At 51.6% G+C, this 23687-nt stretch overlaps 1 protein-coding gene across 1 annotated transcript; it reads right to left on the bottom strand.

The window, feature by feature from the left end:
* Nucleotides 1-1406: 1406 nt before the first annotated feature.
* FGD2 (FYVE, RhoGEF and PH domain containing 2) lies at nt 1407-21351 on the bottom strand. The gene is made up of 16 exons (XM_067531481.1): nt 21096-21351; nt 18473-18818; nt 16539-16619; nt 14383-14531; nt 12659-12815; nt 12301-12439; nt 11302-11360; nt 9217-9363; nt 8509-8601; nt 7651-7730; nt 7535-7565; nt 6813-6905; nt 6203-6334; nt 5704-5850; nt 2473-2616; nt 1407-2336 (listed from the first exon to the last, which is right to left on the bottom strand). Exons 1-16 carry the CDS (start codon nt 21158-21160, stop codon nt 2097-2099), a joined length of 2103 nt encoding a protein of 700 aa, XP_067387582.1. The 5' UTR covers nt 21161-21351; the 3' UTR covers nt 1407-2096.
* Between the last annotated feature and the right edge of the window lie 2336 nt (nt 21352-23687).

Raw genomic sequence — 23687 nt, 5'->3', positions numbered from 1 at the left:
TGAGGTAGGTAAGGCCGGGAGAGAAGTGCAAAGAGAACTGCCATTTCTAGACCAGCAGGCGTTGTTGCAGGTCAGGAGTGAGGGGCACTTGCAAAGTTGTGGGGGGGTCCCAGGCCTGGAAAAACCTGTGCTTGCAGGTCAGTCATGAGGTGCAATGACAGAGCTGGGGGAGGCCAGGAGCAGAATAGCAGAGGATGCTGCCGTTCAGGATCAAGGGGTATTGTGGCAGAGATCTCGGGGTTCACAGGACTGCTGCAGGTCAGAATTAGGGTGCATTGACAGAGCAAGGTGGGGAGCCTAAGACAGAAATCGCAGGAGTAGTTGGTCAGGAACAGAGGGCATTGGCCAAGTTGTGGGGTTCCAGAACTGGACTAGCAAAGAGTGCTGCAACTCCGGCCCCGAGGAGGTGCATAGGCAAGGGTGTGCGGGGTCCCAAGCCAGGGATGGTTGCAGGTTGTGTTGGCATGCACTGGCAAAGCCCTACAGTGGTACTTTACGCTATGTACATGGAGAGTGGTACTGGAATCTCCCTCCCACCAGCACAGGGAACTCACCGAGAAAGCAACACAAAGTCAAGGCTTGAATGAAGCTGCACTGCAGTCACTGATCACGTTTGTCACCCCTCTGACTGCCCTTCACGGGTGTGTTAGAAAAGTTTAAGATCTCCTCCCCACAAAGCCAGGTTACTAGAAGTCACATCTATTAGATGCTCTCAGCACAGCCCTGTGCAGTAGAGCAGTTAGGTTTTACTGCTCTCTGGTGGCAACTGGCGGAATGACAGCGCACCCACTCTCCCATTGCTCTGAGTCGCTGGAACATGGGAGGAAAAACTGGTCAGGAATTTGTCTAAAACCAAAACTTTTCCTGCAAAAGGGACGGTTTCCACGGCTTTTTTTTTTTTTTTTTTTTTTAAAAGTAGTAGAACGGGTTTCAAAGTTGTCACCACATTTCATTTGGACATTTTCTAAACAAAAAGTTCTGGCTGGAAGCGGCTTTTCATTTGAAATGTAAGTTAATCATAGTAATTAATTACAGTAAAATAAACATAAGAAAATTAAGAATGGTCAAAAGTGGGACAAAACATGTTGATCGCCCTGAACAGATTGCTTTGGGGGGCGGGGTGGAGGGGGACTGATGGGTATTTTTGCCCCCTCCACATTTTTGGTTTTCAAAAATTTTCAAGATTTCAACTTTTCATCCCAGTTCAGGCTGGGAAAATACTTTGAAGTCTGGAAAAACTTTCACAGGACAAGAAACCTGGTTCCCACCCAGCTGGAGTGGCTGGGTTAAGCCAATCATAGAAGGAACCTCCTGCATCGCCCCCTTGCCCCATCTCTCCCCACTTCCATTTGGGCATCCAGTCCCACCCCCACACATCTACCCTGCCCCCCATAACTCCAGTGGCACCTCCCTCATCTCAGCCTCCTTCCCTGTCTGTTTCCCCAGCTTCCTGCTGCCCATTCCCCTCCTCCCAAGATCTCCTCCCGCTGGCTGATCAGCCAAGAGGATGCCCTCTGGGATCATGGGGCATTTGGCAGATCCTCAAGACAGGCTCCGCTCTACGGATCCGAATCCCACCTCTGAGTTTTGCCAATGGCTCTTCCTGTGCAGGGTCAACCCCCCTCCAGCCTCAAACCCTGTCTCTGCCTGAAGCAGAGGCGTCCCTGCCTGTACACTTAGCTAGCAGGGCTACCAAGAGCAGTACAGACTCGGCCTCATGGGCCAGCAACCCATGTATAAGGTAGCCAGGGAGCCTGGCTACATACCTGGTGTCACACCACTGCTTGCCTAGCCCTGCTCTATTGACGCCTTCCTCTGCAGTGTCACCGCACCCCCGGAATGGGCCATGGGACAGTAAGGGGCGGTCCATCAGCACAGGCTGCGCTGCCCTGCCTTGACAGACCTCAAAGCAATTTGCAAACATAGGTGAGTGCACAGACGGGGGAACTGAGGCATAAAAAAGCCAAGCGACTCGCCCACCTTGGCAGCAAATCAGTGGCAGAACTGGGGCTAGGACCCCAGCTCTCCTGAGTCCCCAACACCTTGCTGTAACCACTCAATCACACTGTCTGGGCTCTCCCACATGAGAGCCCCAATCACTCCAGGTCATCGAATGAGTCGTCGTCTTCCTCCTCCTCCTCTCCAGGGAGAAGAGCATTGCCCCTGGCTGACTGCTCCATGATCTTCATCCAGCGCTGCTTCAGCTCCTCTGTCTCTGCCACAAATGTGTAGATCTGCTTGGACTGGACCAGCTGGAAGAGGTGACGAGGGTCACTCTGGGGCAGCTCTCTCACCTGGTAGCCCAGCAGGGGGATGGAGGTGTGAGCCTTGACATCCTGGAAGGAAAGGGGAGGACAGATGGGCTCAGGCTTGTTAGCACTGGCGTTTACTCCCTTCCCTCCAGTGGAAGGCTGGTGCAGCTCCCGCAGGATCCCAACGCAAATGCAATAGGAGAACCAAACCATCACCTACCTGGGGTGCAGCATAAGCATACAGCACCAGGGGGTCATCCTGTGGGATCACAAACCAGCCCCGCGTTCCTCCTTTCCCGTTCTTATCCAGCAGCTGCAGGAAACTGCACATCAGGCTCTGCCCTGATATTTCCGCGGATTCTTTCTGCCAAGAAACCAACAAATAAACCCCTCTTTATAATCCTTCCACACACACTCATGGAATCAGGCTTCCCCTGAGGCTTCCTAGTGAGCGAATGCAAAGGCAGAGTGCAGGTTTGACCTGTGGAACTCACTGCCACAAGATATCACAGAGGCAAAGAGCTTAATAGGTTTCCAAAGAAGGCTGGACATTTGTGTCTACTCACCATACACAGGATAAAGATTTAGGAGGATTATAAACCCCCTGCTTCAGGGCACAAGCCAGCCATTGGCTAAGGTCAGGAAGAGGCGTCCTTCATAGGCACATTAGTGCATAAACAAAATTGTTCACTATAAAGGTTTCTTGCACCTTTCTCTGAAATATCTGGTTCCGGCCATTGCCAGAGACAGGATAGAGAATAAATGGCCCTTGGTTCTGATCCAGTCTGGCAATTCTTATGTTCTCACAGTTTATCTTTATAAAGTACCTTGTATCCTCTAGAGTCCTAAAGCGCCTGGTAAATGGACGTACAGAGTCCATAGGGATTGTTTCACTCGTGGCTGAAATGCACCCATCTCTGGGGTGGAAAGCAGCAGCTGTTTAACACTGCCTGGCAACACAAGAGCTTTGTACAGGTTGTGGAAAATACCATTTTCAGCTGGAACTGGGAGAGGGATTGAATGTTGGCGGAATGTAACAGTCCATGCTGGAATACGGCCAGGACACTGGGTCTAACATCCCACCCGTTAAACACTGCCTGAGGTTTTTAACGACCATGATTGATCAGTACACCTTGGACTGACGTTTTCGTCCAAATTCTGGAACCTGGATATCTCCACTGCCTCTAGTGCCACACTGGTGCACTGCACTCAGTACTCACTAGGAGGTCAGAGTAGCACCTACTGAATCAGCGGCTCTGGTTCCTGCCACCACCGGACCTTCCTCAGAGGTCTCCCATCCAAGCACTGGGCCAGCTTGACACTACGTAGCTACTGGGACTCACAGCACACAGGGGAGCAGTGGAAGATCATTACACTTGCGTTCCAGGGAGGTTGCTGCTACCTGAGATCACTGCACTTGGTTCTCATCCATGTAGCGTCCTTCAAGGTTTAGATCTAAATTCTGCAGGTATGTGGGTGCGTTTCTGTCTCTTACCATGTCTAAGAGGGATCTGAATAAATTAAGAAGAGCAAATCCAGGCTGAGTTTTCCTTGAGGGGTATGGAGAGGGCAATCGCCCAGATCTGGCGACTTCGGTGGGAGATAGTTTAGGGCCTCTCTCTGGTGCTACTGGAATGGATCCTACGGTGAAAGACACCTGACTCTGTTGGAGTGGATCTGAGTCTATCCCATTACCCGTGGGACACCTCTGCAGCTATGAGACATTGATAACACCAGCCTGGGGTTCAACAGCTGCATCCATGCATGTGTGCGACCATGTCTATAGATCTGTGTTTGCCTATGCCTGGATCTCCATGGATGGGTGCAGTCAGGGGTCTGTATGTGCACACGTGGGTCTATTTCTCTGTTCAAATGCATGCTTGTGTAGACATGTCTGTAGGCACCTACCTTGAAATGCGTGTTAACTACTTATGTTAAACAATCCGTTCCGTCTCGTATTTAGCTGTGAGACAGAGTCAGGTTCCCAGGCCTGAAGAAGAGCTCCAGGTAAGGTCAAAAGTTTGTCTCTCTCACCAACAGAAGCTGGTCCAAATCAAAGATACCACCTCACCCGCCTTGCCTCTCTGGGTATGTGTGTCCATCAGTGGGTGCGAACGGTCCTGTGTGGCCACATCTGTGCCAATGCACATGTACGTGAGTGTCCACGTGTGATCAGATGTGTCTCTGTGTGTCCGTGTCTCTGTGTGGATCTGTGCATGTGCAGATGTGTGTGTGTATAGAGGGATTTTTTTCCTGCACCAGCCCCAGTTCAGCACCATGGACAGAGCACGCCCTTTCTCCTGGGACATCACAGCCCAAGTGTTGCAGGCAGGAGAAGCTTGTGGGGTTCGACTCACCCCAGGAGCAGAAGCTTTTAATGTCCGGGGCTAAGACAGCTCCAAAATATGAGAACCTGGGTCACAAACACCAGCCACACAACCTGAACCCAGCACAACCAGCAGCAGGCGGGAGCGCCCAACACCATGGGCAAGCAAAACGGGTGATCCAGGACGGACAGAACCAACAACCCCCCATCGGGAGCATATGACACAGTCTTATTCAATGCTGAACCAGGTGCTTCAGCTGTTTATCACCCTAGACTCCAGCGGAAATGGAGCCATGTTCACGTGCAGTTTGTTTCCAAGCTCCACAGGCCATTTCTATGTCTGTATCCATGACACCACCACACACAACCCTCTGCCCTTCTCTGGCACTTTGAATCTGAGGACCTCCAAGCCCTTCGCAGACACACACGAGCTTAGCCTCACAAACCCCCGACGTGCAATAGGTCAATATTAATGCCTACCCCCCCCCTTTATAACTGAGGAATCTGGGACACCCAGGGGCGAATGGCCTGATGTACAGAGGTGGGGAAACTGAGGTCCAGGGAGGGGCTTGGCCTGATGTCTAGAGGTACTGAGCACCCCAAACGCCCACTGACTTAAATGTGGTTAGAGATGAGCACCAGCAGCTCACAGGTGACGGGGCCCAAGGTCACACGACAGGAAGAAAGCCCAGGACTCCTGCCTGCCAGCCCCCTGCGCTAATGATTAACCAAAGCTGCCTCCCAGGCGGGAGGGAAGGCGAGGGGGGCACAGCCTGTGGGACAAACACTGTCCCTGCGTTTGTAAGGCAGGAAATACAACAGCCAATCACCCGCCCCACCCTCGGATTTGTGGGCAGACAGGACCAATGAAATCCCCGGCTCAGGGCTTCCCAGAGGCTAGGGGCAGCTCACCAAAGCGCCCCACTAAGCAGGTGTCTTTGTGGCTCCCAGTTGCAGGGTGGGAACACGGTGCCGGACGTGAGCCCAGCGGTGCTGCAGGAGCTTGGTATTCCACTGCAGGAAGGAGGGAGCAGGCCAGAGACCAGGGGGTGGGAGGAGGAGAGCTGGGAAAGGGGCAGCAGCTGAAGAAATCAGGGACAGAGGCACCCCCAGCTGCAGCCTCACCTCCAGGATCCCCTTGTGCTTCCCCTCCCGTTCCTCAGGCAGCAGATGCCCCGTCAGGAAGATGTAACACTCCACGCAGACGCGGTTGGGCCGGTTCCCGTCATACTGCAGGGGGGCTCTGTAATCGGAGCACCGGGCGCACACCACCTGTCCCCGAGAGAGACCCCGATCAAGGGCAAGAAGGGGGGCTGAACCGGGAATTGTGGGGCCCCGAGAGACAGCTCCCACCTCTCTCCCCACAAGTCAGTGTGAGCACTGACGGGCGACGCCCGCCCCCTTTCCCCACATACACCTGGACTAGCCCTGTCCAGAAGAGATTCAGACCCAGGAGAGGGGGTGGGGGGGATTTTCCTTCTCCTGGTCGCCCTTAGCCACCCTCACCCATATACAGGGCTTTATTCCCCCTCATACGCCCCCTCCACAGGGCTGTGCGGGGAGGCAGACCTCCCATAGCCCCTCCACGGGGCTGGGCCTATGAGGCGGCGTCGGGGTCACTCACGTAGCCACAGGCCCGGCAGTGGTGCCTCCTGCGCGTGATGGCGTTGAACGGCTCCTTGCAGCGCATGCACATGGTCACCAGCTTGTCCCGCACCCACTGGGGGGCCCGTCGGCCCAGCTCCTCCGACTTGAGCTGCGCCGGGGGAAAGAGGAAAGCACGGCTCAGTCACCTCAGCAGCGCCCTCCGCGACGGAGGAGAGCCAGGACTTGCTGCAGGGGCTATGAAGGGGACTCTCCACTGAGGCGGCCGGACACAGGCAGACCCTGTGGGTCTCTCTGGCTCTCCAGCTCCCAGCCTGGGCTGCCTGGTGTCACCGCAGAGGATCTCCCTAGATCCTGGCCCAGATTCAGCTGTCGTGCAAGGAACCCACTGACCGTCATGCAACCTCTCTCCCCACCACGCCACCCTTCCTCTGCCTCCAGCCGTACTCCGCTCCTCCGCCCCGGCTCCTAACCCGCTGGGCGAAGGGGGAAGCTTGCCCGTCCCCACAGGACTCTCCCCAGCTCTTCAGGGCTTCAGGAGGGTAAAAGGTTTCCCCAAGAGCCTTAGCCTGAAGCAGCTGAAAGTAGCGACGGGATGGGGGTGGGGGAACGGGATGGAGGTAGGTTACACTGAATTCCTGGGCCTCCCCGTCAGGCCCGTGAACTGCTGCCTTGAAGCTCTCGGTCCGCTTCTCTTTCTTGGCAATGGCGTCCTGGCAGGCCTGAGAAACAAAGACGGCAGGTTAGGGCTGTCCCCGCCCTTCCCCATGGCAGCCCAGGTCCCTGAGTAGCTGGTCTCCGTCCAGTTCCCAGGGGGAGCGGGGTCTACAGCGCAAATACCACCTCCACTTTTGGCACGAACTGGCCCACTGGGAGGCTGCCACAGCAGAGGCCACTGATCGTCAGGGCCACGGGCACTTAAATTCTGAGCCCCTGCACCACACCTGATTCAGTGGGCCTTGGCCAGGGGACCTATGCCGGGTTGTGGGGGATGGACTTCTCCCCCAGACAGCAACACGCCAGCACAGCCTCTGCACCCGCAAGCCGCCCCTGGCACTGCCACAGGGGAAACCAGCACGGAGAGTGGCTCCACGGCACACCACGGACACAGATCCCCGCACGGCCCCTCCGCCCCCTACCCTGCCCGTTGCACACCAGAGCCGTGGACCCGCCTGCACACATGCAACCCGTCCCACCTGCAGAGGCGGCGCAGGGATTGGACTGACCTGGGACCCACGGGCAGCGAGTCTATACCTCCACACTGGGGCTCCGGGAAGTTATATTTAAAATCACGTGCCTGGCCCCCCCTCCCCACCACCCGGCGACCGGGGGCTGCGGCATGCAGTAGTACCTTTATCCAGGTGTTCATCTCCTCCTCCGACCTGTGGGAAAGGGGAGACAGCGCTTACATCACAGCCCACGGCTCTTCTGCTGCAGCTGGAGAGGGAGGACCCCTCCCGCCCTTACCTGGCTTGCAGTTCCAGTGTTAGCTGCTTCCCCGAGACGAGGAAGGAGTGAGGAAATTCCACATCCTTCATTACCCGCACCTGGAACCCGGGGAAGGAGGAGGGAACGTTAGAGCTAGAACCAGAGGCAGATCAAACCCTACATCCCAATATGCCCCGGGAAGGTCCAGTCTGGGGGCTCGATTGTATAGACACCCCATGGCTGTGAGGGTTTAGCTGGCCACCGCTTCTAAGTGAGAATGATCTATGGCTAGAAGTACCTGGATCCAGGCACAAGCACAGTCCAGGCACTGGTGACTGTGGCTCCAGAGAACGTCTGGGATTCTTTTTGCTTGCTCTATGGACGTAGTTCCATGCAAGCCTGAGCTGAGTTTGCAAAGAGCTGCTGTGTGCCATAAACAGATCAGGCTTTGATCTTAGATACCGGGAGCTCAGCAGGGTCACACCTGGCAGTATTTGCACGAGGGATGAGAGAGGGAGAAAAAACCCCAAAAAGCAGCCCTCCAGAAAGTAGACTGGGCGGGCGCTCTTTCGTCTGGTTTCAGCAGTGTAGGTTGTGCTGCTGGCAAGCTGCTCTTTCAGATGAGGTGGGAATTCAAGGCCCTGGTTGCTTGGGAGTGTTTTCACAAGAGCTGGACCAGCTGCCCTGGCCAAATCACTTTCTGCCTCCCTAAAACCCCTCCTATAGTTTCCTCTGCACTCAGAGTTGTTCTTCACTTCCTGTCCTGCAGTGTTCCTGGGCCTTTTCATGTTCTACCCTAGAGGTGGCTGCATTTCAGTGCTGCTCTGGGGGAAGGAGGGGCAGGAAGCAGCTCCCTATATAAATGTAAGCGGTAACAATGCGTGAGAGTTGTTTGACCTTCATGCCCGCCACATCGATCCGCTGGCGCACCTGGAACTCTGCCCCCACCTGGATGACTTTTGGCACGCAGTACAGCAGCATGTTGTTGAACTGAGTGAGGAAGCAGATGTGAGCAGCAGGAGGGGAACATGCAGCAAAGGTATACTGAGCACAGGCAGGGCAGGACTGGCCCACTGTCCTCTGGCAGTGCCGGGCAGGATCTCCAGGCACCCAGGGCAAATGTCCAACAAAACAGCTCTCGGCAGCACGTGCTCTGGATCCATAGGCACCAAAACTGGGGGATTTTTCAAAGGAGCCTATGGAGTTAGGTGCTGAAATCCCCATGGAATTGAAGAGGAGGTGAGTTCTGAACTCCCACAGGGTCCTTCAAAAATAAGGGCCCAGTTCTCCCCTGCTTTTCCCCTTATGGTGTCATTTACACCTCGGCATGGTGGGTGTCAAATGCTCCCAGTTCCGCATTGTCCATGCACCAAGGCTGTGCTGCTATCAATGACCCAGGGGCCAAGGCAGCGGGGGCAGCAACCTCAGAGTCTCCAGCACGACCAAGCCTGCGAGCTTTCAGGATTTTCTATTCTCTCACCCTCACCCATTCCTGTCCTCTTCCATGGATCCTCCTGCCAGAACCGGCCTTCCGCTTCGTAGTGCTACTGACCCTCTCCTTCCCTGCCCTCCCTCACCACCGCGTGTCACCTAGCCGCCCCCTACCAGGAAGAGATACTTCTCCGAGGTGGTGTTGTTGCGGAGGGAGATTTTCTGAATGGGCCCCTCCTTAATGAGCTCGTTGGAAGGGTCGACAATATCGTCTTCCAGCCCCAGCCTTTGATACACCTCCCAGAGGTTCTGCAGACGTTCCTGGGGAAGCACGAAAACAAAGGAGCAGGAGGGAGGAAAAACACTGAGGCACTGATCCGGCAAGGGTGCTGAGAACCCTCAGCTGCCACTGATCCTTGGCTCGATCCTGGGAGGTGCTGAGTGCTCCAATTTCCTTTGTTTGCAAGAGGAATTGGCAGTGCTCAGCACCATGCAGGAGGCACTGAGAACCTGGCAGGATGGGCCAGTGGAAAGAAGGAGGAAAAGGAACCAGTGATGGGGGCAGAGAGAGGGAGAAAACCACACCCGATCTACCACCTTGGCATTCAGCATCTCCTCCACTTGCAAAAGGGTCTCTGGGGAGGAGGTGTGACACTCTAGAACCAGGGCAGGTTGGGTTTCTCCTTCACTTTGGTCGGGGAAGTATAGTTCACCCTGGAGTTGGCGATGCTGGATTTCTCCTTCCTCCTCTGGCCACACGGAGATGGCCACTCACTCCAGACGGATGGGATGGGTTGGATCTTTCTGGACCAGCACATCTGCTTCAGATCCCAACTCAAACTTCAGATCCTAACTTTCCCGAGGCACAGAGGGCTTGAGCCTATCTCAGAACCCAGGGGTCCCATGGCTTAATACATGTCCTGCACAGGCTGAGTGGGACTGATGTCTGAGGGCAGTTTCCAATATGATTTACACAGAAATCTGAGGCCAGATCCTCAGCTGGTGTATATCGGCCTATGCTGACTTACGCCATCTGAGGGCCTGTGAGAATATAGGGATGCCCCAGATGCAGGCTAACGAGCCTTAAAACGGGGCTGCCCACTCCCTATCACTAAGGCTCCTCCACTGCAGATTTTCTGAGCCCCAGACAACCTCTATTCCCCTATGAACAGAGACACGTGTTTGCAGTGCTGGTGTAGGCCCCAGGATGTTAGCGAGACAACCCGGGTGAGGGGATATCTTTGATTGGCCCATCTTCTGTTGGTGAGAGGAACAAGCTTCATAGAGCTCTTCATCGGGTCTCCCTGGGCAAGCTCGAAAGCTGGTCTCTGTCACCAACAGAAGATGGGCCAGTCAAAGATATCCCCGCACCTCTCTGGTGTCTCAGAGACAAGTGTGACATTTACACACAAACTGGGAACAGCCTGAGGGCTGCGGGAAAACAACAGACTTGAAGGCCAGAAGGAATCACTGTGATCTAATCTGACCTCCTGCATGGCACAGGCCAGAGAACATCACCCAGTGATTCCTGCATAGGGCCCGTAACTTCCATCATGATGCTTTGCATTTCCCGGTAGCCTTCTATCCGAGGGTCTCAAAGCACTTTAACCAGCATTAATGAATTAAACCTCACCACCCCAGGAGATGCAGTTAAGGGATTGTCACCCTTATTTGACAAATAAAGAAACTGAGGCACAAAGAGGAGGAGTGGTTTGAACAAGGTCACGCAGCAGGTCACAAATAGAATCCAGCTCTCCTGACCCCACTTCTGCTTTAACCACTACACCATGTATTCCCCGATTGCCTGCCTGGCCTCCTGGGAGGCGGGATGGTCCAGTGGTTAGGACACTAGCCTGGGACACAGAGGACCCCAGTACAATTCCCTGCTCTGCCAAAGACTCACTGTGTGACCTTAGGCAAGTCACTTAATCTCTCTGTGCCTCAGTTCCCCTCTGTACAAGGGGAATAATAGCCCTGCCCTGCCATACAGGGGGTTGTGAGGAGAAATACCTTAACGATCGTGAGATGCTCAATGATGAAGGGCATTTAAAAACCTATGGAAGGTAGGGTTTGGACAGCTCTGTCTGAGCAGGACCCTTCCCATTCCTGCAAAGGTGCTTGGGAGTTGAATATGGTCAGGGCACTCTCTGTTACCCATATGAACAGCATCTAACACAATGGGTCTGGTCTCTGACTGGGGGATCCAGAAGCGACCACAATTTAAATCATAAACAACAACAGCGCGGGACTGGGACTCACCATTTCCGCAATGGCCTCATTGGAGTGTTTGGCTACTGAGAAAATCATTTCCAGGGCTTCTGCAACAAGAACAGAAGGGGAACAAGGGCTAAGCTAAGCATCCCCAAAGAGGCTAGGTCTGGGGAGGCGCCTTTCGGTTCTCTGACCAGGACGCTGCAGAGGCTAATGTGTATGTGTCACCACTGCCCAGAACTACTCAACCGTGAGTCACAGGCCACATCCTGACCTTTAGCTCAAGTAGAAAAGGCCTGTGCTGAGTGGCCATGGCGTGCAGCACAGTGAAGTCCTGGGAGGCCTGGTAAGATGACTATTTTTTACTCCATCAGAGTTTGCCGAGGATAAGTGGTGAACCCAGCTTGTCTTATCTTGCGGACAGCCCTCTGCTCCAGTTGAAGTCAGGGGGAACAGCACAATCTGACCATCAGCTGCAAGGTGTCTCAAAGCAGGCACCAAAAAATATCACGGGCCGCTTCTGCAAAGGCTGGTCTTAGCTCGTTAACAGCAGGCCTTCCATAGCCTCCATAAGACAGGCTGGCGTCAACGCACTCAAGTGGTGCTACTGAAGGCAACATCAATAACGTGGGTGATTTGACTTTAAGGAGCTAAACGTTGGTCCTTGGCCCTAGTTCTCAGCGAGGGGAGTCCAGAAAGCAGGTGAAACCTGCCTTCCGAGTCTCCATGTTCTTGCTGCAGAGTGGGGCAAGGAAAAAAATGACAAGACTTTTGGAATGGCGGGTAGCAGGGCCAGTTCTAGGGCACCATAGCTAGTGAACCCCTTCTCTGAGTCACTTCACATCTTCCAGAGAAGTCCGCTGGAGGGACTGCCGTTGTCCTGCACGTTATCTGAGGATCTCAAAGTGCCCTGCAAATGTCACTATCCCCATTGTGCAGAGGGGCACTTGCAGAGCCGGGAACTGGCCCCACGTCTCCTGACTCCCAGCCCCATTACTGGCCCATGCCCCTTCCCTTACAAATGCACCCGCCAGGGGGAGCTCTTACTCTCTGCGTCATGCCTGTCTGGTGACTCTGGAGGTAACTTTCGGACGTAATCCTTCAGCAGGAGTTCGTAGCGCGGGATCCTCTGCACCGGCTCCAGCATGTGGTGCTGCAGGGTGAGGTTAGCACAGACCTCCCTCTTCTGGAAAGGGACAGCAAGGAACCAAAATTTAAAAACAAGAGAGAGAGAGACACACACACACAGAGTGAAAGTGCAGGCTCCCTCCACACACCCCAACCCGCCTCTGCCTGGCCTTGGGTGAAGATGCTTCCACGGGAGACGTGCTGAGCACCAAAGCCAAGGAGGCTGGGTGGGACTGGGCATCTTTCCAGATCTAGTGTACACATGCCAGAGCGTCACCTGAATGTCCAGGATGAGCTCCTGGAAGGATGGGGATTTCTCCCACCAGGTGGTGATCAGCTCCACTGCCTTGTCGAAGTTTTTCACGTACTCGCCGTACATCTTGAGGAACGGTGCTAACTTCTGGATGATGTCCCCAATCTTGGGATTGGCGCTCCTGCAGGCAGAACCCGGGAGATCAGCACCCCTGACTGGTCAGCTCAATGGGCCACGGGAACTGCATGGGAACTTAGCAAGAAGCCGGTGGGAAGGACGGGGGCTGACTGGCTCAGGGGAGGGGTTGCATTGAGGGTCATTACAAATTTCAGACATTGTTTCAATGGATCTTCAGCTCTGAGTCCTCTGTGTCAGACCCCAACAGGGCTCCTGCAGTACCCTACACCAGGGGTAGTCATTAGGCAGACCACAGGCCAAATCCAGACCGCCAGACACTTTTGAACAGACCCCAAAATCTTTTTATTTACTTATTATTATCATTATTGCTATTTTTAAATTAGTTTCTCTAGTGTCTGGACCTTGACTATATCTTGACCAAGAAATTTGGACCGTTACAAAAAATAATTAACTATCTCTGCCCTACACAGTTCTGGCTCAGCCCAAGACTTTGGTAATGTGGCTTAGTGGGTGGAGCACAGGACATAGGTCCGTTCTTGACTCAGCCACTGGCCTGCCAAGTAACCTTGGGCAAGTCACTTCACCCCTCTGTTTCCCCATGTGTAAAAATGGAGTAATGACACTGATACTCCTTTGTAAAGCACTTCGAGATCTACAAATAAAATGGGCTATCTAAGAGCTAGGTGTTTAATAATAACTATTATTATTAATCGCTCTACCTAGTTGCTGAGTTACCCAGCGTCTGGGGAGCTGGGAGGCTCCGGGAATTGGTAGTAGGAAACAGTGTCCCACATCTGGATTGCTGGCCTCGGTTGGTAGTGAGTCGTAACCAGGTGTTATCTGAAGGCTATTCAATGGCATCTGGGAGTTGGTGGCATCAGTTGAGTTTCTAAGGGACAGGTGTCCATGGTACTAAAACCCCATCACAATTGACACTAGACAGCATACTGGATTAGGAATCATGAGACCTCCTAGCTCTGCCACTGATTCATTGTGTGGTCTTAGGTAAGTCACTCCCCCACGTGCCTCAGTTTCCCCCTAATCTTTTGTTGAAAGTCTCAGCAGAAAGGCCAAGGGTTGAATGGGTCTTGGAGACTGGCCTCCCTTCTCATGCCTAGGGTGATAGATACAACACAAGGTTGAGAGAAAGAGTGTGTGTGTGTGTACATGAAGCTGTTACTGCTACTATCCATATTCTGTGAGATTTTGGCAGCCCGGGGGCAATAATCTGGCACTTCCAACAGCATTAAAAAAAAAATTAACCCAAAACAGATTGGCTAAGGAGGCCAAAATGTCAATCGGGCTTCAAGCATCTGCAAATGAAAATAATAATGGACAGGAATCCAATTCCCTTACTCACACTGAGTAGCACTTGACTCCATGAGTAGGCCCAATGTTGTCAATGAAATAAGGTCACATTCAGCATGAGTGTGAGTATCAGCATCTGGCTCAAAGTGTCTTGAGAAAGCGCTTTCCAGCACACTGGCTTGCAGAGCAAAATGGGTTCAGCTTTCAGGTTTGATTGCATGCCCAAATTCACAAGTGCCCCCCCCCCCCCCCCCGTTTATTCTAGGAATAGAACCCAGGAGTCCTGGCTCCCCATAACTCACCAATCCTCCATGCGTTTCTGCAGCTCTGGCAGGAAAAACAGGGCATGGAACTGGTAAATGGAGGAAATGTTGGAGAAGATCATTTTCACCACCTCCTCCGGGATCGTCTTCCCGCTTCTGGCTTCCTTCATCAGCTCCGCAAAAAACACCTGGAAAGACACATTCCCAACCCATACAGCAGTAGGAAGAGTCGGAGACCATTCCTGCTGCTCCTTAGCATCCCGCGTGGGCAGGCTTCACTCCACAGAGGAAAGGAATTCAGAGACTCCCTTAGAGACAAGCAGGAAGCATGGGGCCCATATGGCTCAAGGGGGAATGGTGTCTAGGGTGGAAGGACTCTCACAGCTGATAGGTGTGGGAAGGGAGGAACGGATTGAGAGGTAGTGGGGCTTTCAAGGGTGAAATGCAGGGATGCTTTCGGAAGTACTGGGGATAAAGGCACTTCCTGGAGGTGCTTTGATGCTACCAAAGGGGTGTGGGGCTATCAGGGATATACTGCAGGGATGAATATAGGTCAGTGATGTAGGTGTTCCCCTCAGGAGTGAAGGAGCTGTGCTCCCTTAGGAGGTAATAAGAGGATCTGGCCTGGGAACAGAGATGTCCTTGGTGCAAGTTAACATGCTCCATGGGTGATGGTGATGAATGGCTTGAGGTAGAGATATACCCTTGGAGCAAAGGGGGCTACACAGGATGGAGATGCTGACACCCCCTGAGGTAAAGGGTTACATGAACTGGAGAGGAGGGATGCTGCATCAGGGTTGGCCGTTGCCTAAGCGCTGCTGCCACGTCCAGGGATGACTCTACGGCACTCAGCCTCAGTTTCCTCTTCGGCTCCTGGGGATTCATGGGACTCAGCCCTCCTGCTGGATTGCTCTTGGAATTCAATCCCCTTTCAGGGTAACAAATCTCCAAACAAAAGAGTCCTTTCACCCTACCGCGGCACCTTTTCAGCCCACCTCTCAGGCGCCCTTTAAATGCCTCTACCTGGGACAGAGCCCTGACCCCAGGCTGCTTCCCTGGAGTCCTCCTAGACTCTGCTTCAGGGCCTTCCCCATGAGCCCAAGTTAGTCTCTACAGTTTCTTCCCCCTCCTCACACCCAGGTAAGAAAAGATGACCAGACCAGACCCTTCTTGGTCCTTTTATGAAGCCCTGATGTTATAGGCTGTCACTGGAGCCCAATTAATCCTATCCCCTTAGTCTGGGAGGCAGCGAGTTATGGGGGGCAGACACCCTGTGACAGGTGAATCTGGGCTGTGGCAGGAGGGATCACAGCTACCCTAAGAATACCTGATGCTATTTTTCTAGCCAGTCCATCAGCCCCATTTCTAGCTATCTAGAGACAAACTGGAGAGAATCCCGAGAAGAGCAACAAAAATTATTAAGGTTTAGAAAACCTGTTCCATGAGGAAAGGTTAAAAAAAAACCTGGGCATGTTTAGTTTTGAGAAAAGAAGATTTGGGGAGCGGGGGGACCTGATAACTGTCTTCAAATCTGTTAAGGGGTGTTATAAAGAGGACAGCGATCAGTTGTTCTCCACGTCCACTGAAGGAAGGGCATGAAGTAAGGGGCTCCATCTGCAGCATCAGAGATTTAGGTTAGATGTGAGGAAAAACTTTCTAACCATGAGGGGAGTTCAGCTCTTGAACAGGCTTCCCAGGGCGGCTGTGGAACCTCCATCACTGTGAGTTTTTAAGAACAGGTTAGATGAATGCCTGTCAGGGGTGCTCTAGGTTTACTTGTTCCTGCCTCAGTGCCGGGAGCTGGACTAGATGACCTCTTGAGGTCCCTTCCAGCCTTGCATTTCTGTGATTCTATCCCCACACCCATCCACGCATCCATCAGCATTTATAAAGCAACTGCTGTGAGCCTGGGGTGTAGCAGAATCCTTTTGGTTGCCCAGCCTGGGGTGCAGAGACAACTTGAACTGTAATCAAGGCACATGAGCTGGGGTGCAAAGACTTCCTCTGGGCGGGATGGGGCGGAGATGAAGAGGTGGTCTTGGGGAATAGGGTCATGGGTCTTAAACACCCTGCATGTAACGGATAGTCCCAGCAGATCTTTGTGCCTTCCTGCTAAGGCAAGTAGCATCTGGGCCATTGGAGTCTTACTCTCCATCGCTGCAGATGGCATTAAAGAGCTGCTGCTACTTCCTGACCTGGTCCAGAAGGTGAAGTCTGTTGATGTAGGCTTGCTCCGTTTCCAACAGCTCCAATGCAATTTTCTTCTCTTCCGGGTCCTGTGTATAAGGCAGAGGGAGAAATGGGTTTGACCATGCAGGTAGGAACTATGGGTGTGCAGTCAGTGGGCCAAATCCAGCCTTGGTGCAAGTCAGTGGAGTTTTCCAGATCACCTTAGGGATGAATGGGTTGAAGGCAATTGCCCTCGGCGCTCCAGAGCCCATACGTGTGGCATGAAAACAGGGCAGTCCTATTACTCGTTAGCACATCAGAGAAAGGAGGGGCCTGGTGTAGTGTGGCTAAGGGGGCCAAGTTTATACATCTTGGCTCTGTGTAAACAACAAGTTCAAATCCCAGCAGGGCTGATTCAGCTCTTTCAAGGAGACAAGCTGGTGCCCTCTTCCACTTCAGTGTCGGGGGGCAAAGGGGCCTTTTGGCTAACATTTTTCAAAGCAGCATCCTAGCTGCTCTTCATGGATATTAAAGATTCCATTGTCCTGTTAGTAAGAGCAGCTGTCCATGGTCAGATGCCTGCTACATGCCAGAGGTGGCTGCATTTCATGAGTGCTACAGATCTTGTCAAGTGCTTTGACAAGTAAGGGGCAACAGACATGTATTCTGTTCAATGAAGCATGTACAAACTATATGTTTCTCCATCTGAGGCTCTGCCTGTTGACTGTAGAGCCCAGATCCTCAAAGGTATTTAGGCGCCTAACTCCCACTGATTTCAATGGGAATTAGGCATCTAAATAGCTTTGAAGTTCAGGGACCTGGTCTCTCTCCATCCTGCCATGCTCATGGCCATGCTAGCAGGCTTCCACTCGGATTCCTTTCCCTCCCAGGGGCAGTAACACTTACCTTATTCTGTTTTACACTGTGGTTTTCATGCGATTACTCCAGGCACTAGGCTGATCTCATTATTATCAGCTGAGTGGAATGTGGAAGGATCTTAAATGCCTGAAGCAAAACTGCCTCAACTCATAAAAGATCCATGTGCCTGTGTTCGTTTCTTTCTGGTATAACAGTGATACAGAAGCTGTCCCAGGGCAGCTGGAGAAAGGTGCTTGGGGTCAGGAGATCTGTGCTTCAGATTCCCCCTTGGTAAAACAGAGATAATGATACCGAACTGAGGGGGGGGGGAAGGGGCTGTAAGGGTTAACTCACTATGGTTTGTAAAGTGCACTGAGTTATCTGGATGGGAGCAACTACAGAAACGCAGGGCCAGATTCTCAGCTGGTGAAAAGCACCGTAGTTCCTTAGAAGTCAATGGAACTAAGCTGATTTACATCTGGCCCGCCGAGTATTATTGTATTATGCCAGACGAATTAACGTCTCAAACTGGGGTTAATAAGACTCTGCTCTTTTACAGCGCCTGGTGTCCGAGAACCTCCGGTACATCACAAACCCTAACCAAGAATGAGGACTGACAGCTCCCTGCAGTGCAGTGGGTAAATATTCTCCCCATTTATGGCCAGAAGTTCATGCAGAGCTCCACCGGAGCGAGCGACTGTTCAGTACGTTTGAAAAACTGGCCATTTCTCAGGGTGTCCCTGTGTGGCTTTTTGAAAATCTCAGCCTTCCTGATGAGGAAACTGGGACAAAAGGGGTGAAGTGACATGCCCAAGGTCTTACTGAGCGTCAGTGGCAGAGCTGGGATTAGAAACCTGGAGTTCTGCCTCTCCGAGGTCTCTGCTCTAACCAGCAAATCACACATCCTGGTCTGAGCCTCAGGCTTCAGTGCTTCACAGCCGTTCATTCCCAAGCTGTGACTTATAGCTTCAATGCTATGCTGTTTGAAATCGGGGCCACGCACACTGATGGCCCTACATGAACAACAACCATCAGTACCGGAGACTAACAGCGTATCCCCCTTGGCATTTAAGCACTGTCAGGGAAAGAGGCATTGAATAACCTGGTTCCTGCTGCCTCCTGGCTGGGAATCCACTGGCTGCTGAGTCCTCCAGTCACTGCTGGTGATCTTGTTCTTGAAGGAGCTGAGACACTTGACGCTGAGCCCTCTCCGATCCTGTGGCAGCTCCTCCTCCAGATGCTGGGGAGGCTGGACTGCCCCCAGGGAAGGCTGATGCCCCTCCTGCTGGGTCTCCTGCTCTGCTCTGCACTCTCTGTCTGTGCTTGGAGATCTCCTGCCTGCCGTGGGTGGGAGCAACGGAGATACCCTGGAGTTCGGTGCTGCTGGCTTGGGACTGGTCCGGGACTGGATCGATTTCTTGCTGAGATTCCTGCAGGGTTTTTCTGCCCTAGGATCATGGCAGTAGCATAACACGCTTATTCCTCCGTTCATTCTCGCGGTGCCCAGCTTCTAAAGCTTGTGCTGCCCAGTGCCAGGTAACCCAGGCTAGACCCCATCCCACTCTCCCGACCTTCGCCTACCCAGGCCATTTGCTGCCTGCCTGCGACCCCTTCCACCTCCCTTAGCAACCCCTCCGGGTTTGTGAAGTGCTGCAGCCACCAATTATCTCACCCACATGGGGCAGGGGCCGCTGACTGAGGCAGGACCTGTAATGTCTGCTCCGCCAGGGGACACAGAAACAACCAGGACAGCCCAAAATGTTGGCAGTATTGGCCAGGGAGGACTTGAGGCCTGGCTGTTGGTTCACCACATGCCCTGGGCATGGGCAGCTTTGGCCAGCACCTAGAGTGGCCTGACTTCTTCAAGTTACTCTTCCCCGGCAGGACCCAGGACAGCAATGGAAAGGTTTCCCCTGAGTGTGGTTCACCTCTGCCTGTCCACATTGGCGCAGGGGGTGCCCCTTGTAACACCCTGAATCAACAGAGGTCTCACACACACTGTAGGGGTGCAGGGCCGTCCCTCCTCGTCAGTCCGGGGAGGAGGCCACGCTCCCACGCTGTTGCACCTGTGCAGGCAGGCTCAAAGCAGGAAATTAGCTCTCTCTGGTACCCAGGCCCTCAGGCAGGGCCAGGCAACTAAGCAGTCTGTGGATCCAGGCCCTCCACCAAACAGTCTGCAGCCCCAGGCAGCTCGGGGTCAAGCTCCAGCAGCAGGGGAGAGACATCCTTCTCCCCCGACAACTTCCCACAATCCACCTACCTGAACTAGGGGCCCGCCCGCCCTCGCCCTTTATATTTCCTCTTCCTGCCTGCCCCTCTGCTTTGGGCAGGGTGGGCATGGATGCCCCGGCTCTGCCCACCAGGGGGCAGGTGTCTCCCTGTCCATCTCAGAGGGAGGCCACGCCCCCTCACTACACAAACACACACACACACACACACACACACAGAGATGCCCAGATATATCCTCCAGCAGGCCAGGACCAAATGCATCCTTCCTGTAACTGTCCCCCACTCCCCTCCCCCAGTTAAATAGGTGTTCTAACTCTTATATTGCCATTGCACACCCTTGTGCATCCACACATCTCCAACAAACACACACCTTCATTTGCACACTCTCCTCTTGACAGCAAGGCATGCACATGCCCTTTTATGCATGCATGCAAAGCTGCAGATATTCACCCTTTACATGCACACATCCCTTATGCATGTTTGTGGGCATACAGCACCCTTAGATACACACTCACCTTCATGCATGCACATCCCTGTACACACAGCCTAATGCACAAACTAATACATGCACACACTTTTGCACATGCAAACATAAACTTGTATGCAATCCCATACATGCACTTGCTTTCATAGGAACTCCTTATGCACGCCCCTTCACATATACATGCACAATGCCTTCACAAGGGGACATCAGAAACATGCCTTGCCTTTCTCTCTAAAGCTGTTGGGTATTCAGTGGGTTCTTCCTTCAGACGTTTACCCTAAAGAACCTGTGCACACCTAGCACGGAACTCAGGAGGGGAACTTCTCCATTTCTGTTCCACTGTGAGTTGCGCTGATCTTGGCTAAATCTTTTTTCTGTTCCACAATTGCCATTTATCTTTCATTTCCAGCTTCCCCATCTCCCAAGAAACCCACAAACGTAACTTTTATTTCCTCTTACAAAGCATAGCTGGAGAAAAACAAAAATTTGCTACTGCAGCAAATTGGATGAAAAGATCAGGTGATGAAAGTGATCAAGCTCCATCTTATATCAAAGACCAATTTTGGATTTCGGAACAGCTGTGCTTTGCTGAGATAATAATGCAGATCACAAATCTCAGGATGAGGCATGTGACAGTTGGAGACGAAGCACTCTCATTAAGAGGATCTTGCTGTACAACAAAGTTCCTGAGCACATTAGGTGCATATGGAATCTGACTGTCGTTAGGAAGCTACAAAACTTTCCTCTTTGAAAGAGTCTGCCATAAAAACGGTACTCACAACCCTCGACAACCCCCGCTACCTCTAACCCTCCATTCTGACACCTCCTTCTGCTTCTACATCCCTACCAAGCAAACAGAGAGAGACTTTTAATCTAAAACGCCGGGCAGTTCTAACGATCAGCAAATTGACATACTTTACTTCAGCACCTGTTCTCCTTGAACCTGTCTCCACTCATCTCCTGCTTTCTGAGCCATGATTTGCACTTAAAAGTCAGGAAACTTTCTTCTTACCTAGGATCCTCAAACACAGCCACAAGATTAAACACGGTCATTCGATTGCCTCGCTCCTCCTCCATCAGGTTGGGTCTCGTGAATCAGAATTGGTCCCAGTAAGCCAGGTAAGAAAAAGCTGCAGAGAGACCAAGAAATACCAGACAGCTCCCAGATATGTCCTCCGAGCCCCTCCCCCTTTCTGTCTTGAGATGTTTTTGAGAAATACAAATTTGATTGTCTGGGGAAATTTGTGAGCAGTGAAGAGAATCTGCAGTTCTTCTTGTCATCCGGGTGTCATCTGGGATGTGAGAGCCTCTTGCAAATACTAGCTGGGTTAGCCTCAAAAGGAAAAGTGAAGAGGAAGTACTGTAAGCCTCAGCTAGGAGAAACTGAGAAAACTACTGTGTATTGGAGTAGGTCCAGCTCAGGCATGACTTTAGTGTACATCTGAAACCAGCTGGATGGGTGATCTTAACTAAGTAGAGTAGACCCTGCAATAGCAAATCACAGCAAGGGAGACCTGCAATGCCGAGTCAGTGTGTGCAAATCTGTAAGGGGACATAAACCAGTTTGTCCATGCCGTGTCAGACCCTAAAAACACACTAGTATGTGCAGGTTATTAGAGACCCAGTGATAATATTCCACAGAACAAGCTATTACGTGAATGCTATGGGAGACCCTGTCATAAAACACTTGAATGTGCATATTATCAGAAGTCCTACAATGACTACTTAGTAGTGTGTGCATGGCTATATAGAGACCTTGTAATATCCAACTGCATGCACATTATCGGAGAAGCTTGTGTATGTGAAACCCAGCAAAAATACCCCAGGGTCTGTGTTATTCAAATAAATATCACAGGATCTTTTTCAGGGGATAAGGCAACAAGCCACCTTTATTGTGAATACAGAAATTTGGTAAATAGTATCAATAAAAAGTATCAGCACTGTAACAACATCAATGTTATTCTTTACATAGTGAAATAGTATCAATAATGTAAATACTAGGAAAACAGTATCAACATTGTATCAATACTACAATTACAGAGATTCTTGTTAATAAAATATACTTCGTTGACACGTTTCCATTGGTACTTTCAATCACACTCACACACACTGACAGGCATACACAGACAGGGAGACAGACAAACATACATAGGGATCTCACAGATGTTATAGTTACCAGCCTCTTGGTGCTCGTGGTAGTCACTGGCCAGGTGACTGTAGCATGAGGATGAGGAGCAAGGTGCTGCCGATGTGCACCGGTATTCCTGGCTGGTTGGTGATGTAGACCCAAACCTCCAGCCTTCATCTTTCTGTCCCATTTTATAGGGAAAAGACCCCATGTAAGTCTATGGGTTTTTGCTCTGTCATGCTGCATCTGCATTTGGTGTGATCCTTAATCACCCACATTGTTGTAAGCCTGATCAGATTTTGTTCTTTGAAGTGGGACGACTCCAAAGTTATCAGGGTGGGCTCCTCTTCGGCCAGTTGAGTGGTAAAAGTTATTATCTTCACTCCTTTCTTCCTCCCTCAAACATTGTAGGTGAGGCTGGTGTTTTCTTCGTCTGTTTCGACATCCCTTATTCAGACCAATTGTTCAATCACTCTCCCTGTCTACACCCACCTCAATTCCTCAGCCATTCACACTCCAATCACTCAGTGCAAACTCCTAGCTGAAGAATTCACATATTATTTTTAAAGCAAACATTATTTCATTTTTGCCAGTGTCTTTCACAATTAGATAGGTATATTGCATTTCACAGTGTGGCTTTTTATACATAAAATAGGGTTTTTACAAATATATTGAAAGTGGGTAAAATTAACAGATAAGATGGTCAGTGGAGTGGTTTTACAAACAATCTTAAAACAAATAGAATTATACGAAGTACAGACAGACTTGAATTATTATGCAGTAAATGGAAAGGCTGAAGTGAACATTTCAAAGGGTAGAAAAAAAAGAGTCAGTTGAGATTTTAGCTTTTGATTAAAGTTACAATGTGTCAGGCTGAAGTGCCTCTTGGTAGGAAGAGATGGGGGGGAGGGGGTTGGCTCTGTTCTTTCATGCATTTCATGAAAACAGTATTGGACCAACATCTGCATGCTACTGGAGCCTCTCCTATAACACACCAGTATATGTACAGTATGTTATGTGTGTGGTACCATAACATGCAGGTGCACCCTGCAATAACATGTTATGGGAGAGGATATATAATCCTAGAAGTACAGGACAAGAAGGGATTTCGAGAGGTCTTCTAGTCCAGTCCCCTGCACTCAAGGCAGGACTAAGTATTATCTAAACCATCCCTGACAAGTGTTTATCTAACCTGCTCTTAAAAACCTCCAGTGACGGAGATTCCACCACCTCCCTAGGCAATTTGTTCCAGTGCTTAACTACTCTGACAGTTAGGAATTTTTTCCTAATGTCCAACCATAACGACTCTGACTTCAAATTAAGGCCATTGCTTCGTGCCCTATCCTAAGAGGTTAACTAGAACAAATTTTCTCCCTCCTCCTTGTAAGCACCTTTTATGTACTTGAAAACCGTTATGTTCCTACTCAGTCGTCTCCTCTCCAGACTAAAGAAATGCAATTTTTTCAATCTTTCCAC

This window comes from Emydura macquarii, unplaced genomic scaffold (assembly GCF_026122565.2).
Source record: "Emydura macquarii macquarii isolate MOO-44397 ecotype Brisbane River unplaced genomic scaffold, CSIRO-AGI_Emac_v2 contig_3220, whole genome shotgun sequence".
In the NCBI taxonomy this organism is placed as follows: Eukaryota; Metazoa; Chordata; order Testudines; family Chelidae; genus Emydura; species Emydura macquarii.
This window is presented reverse-complemented; position numbering and strand designations above follow the sequence as displayed.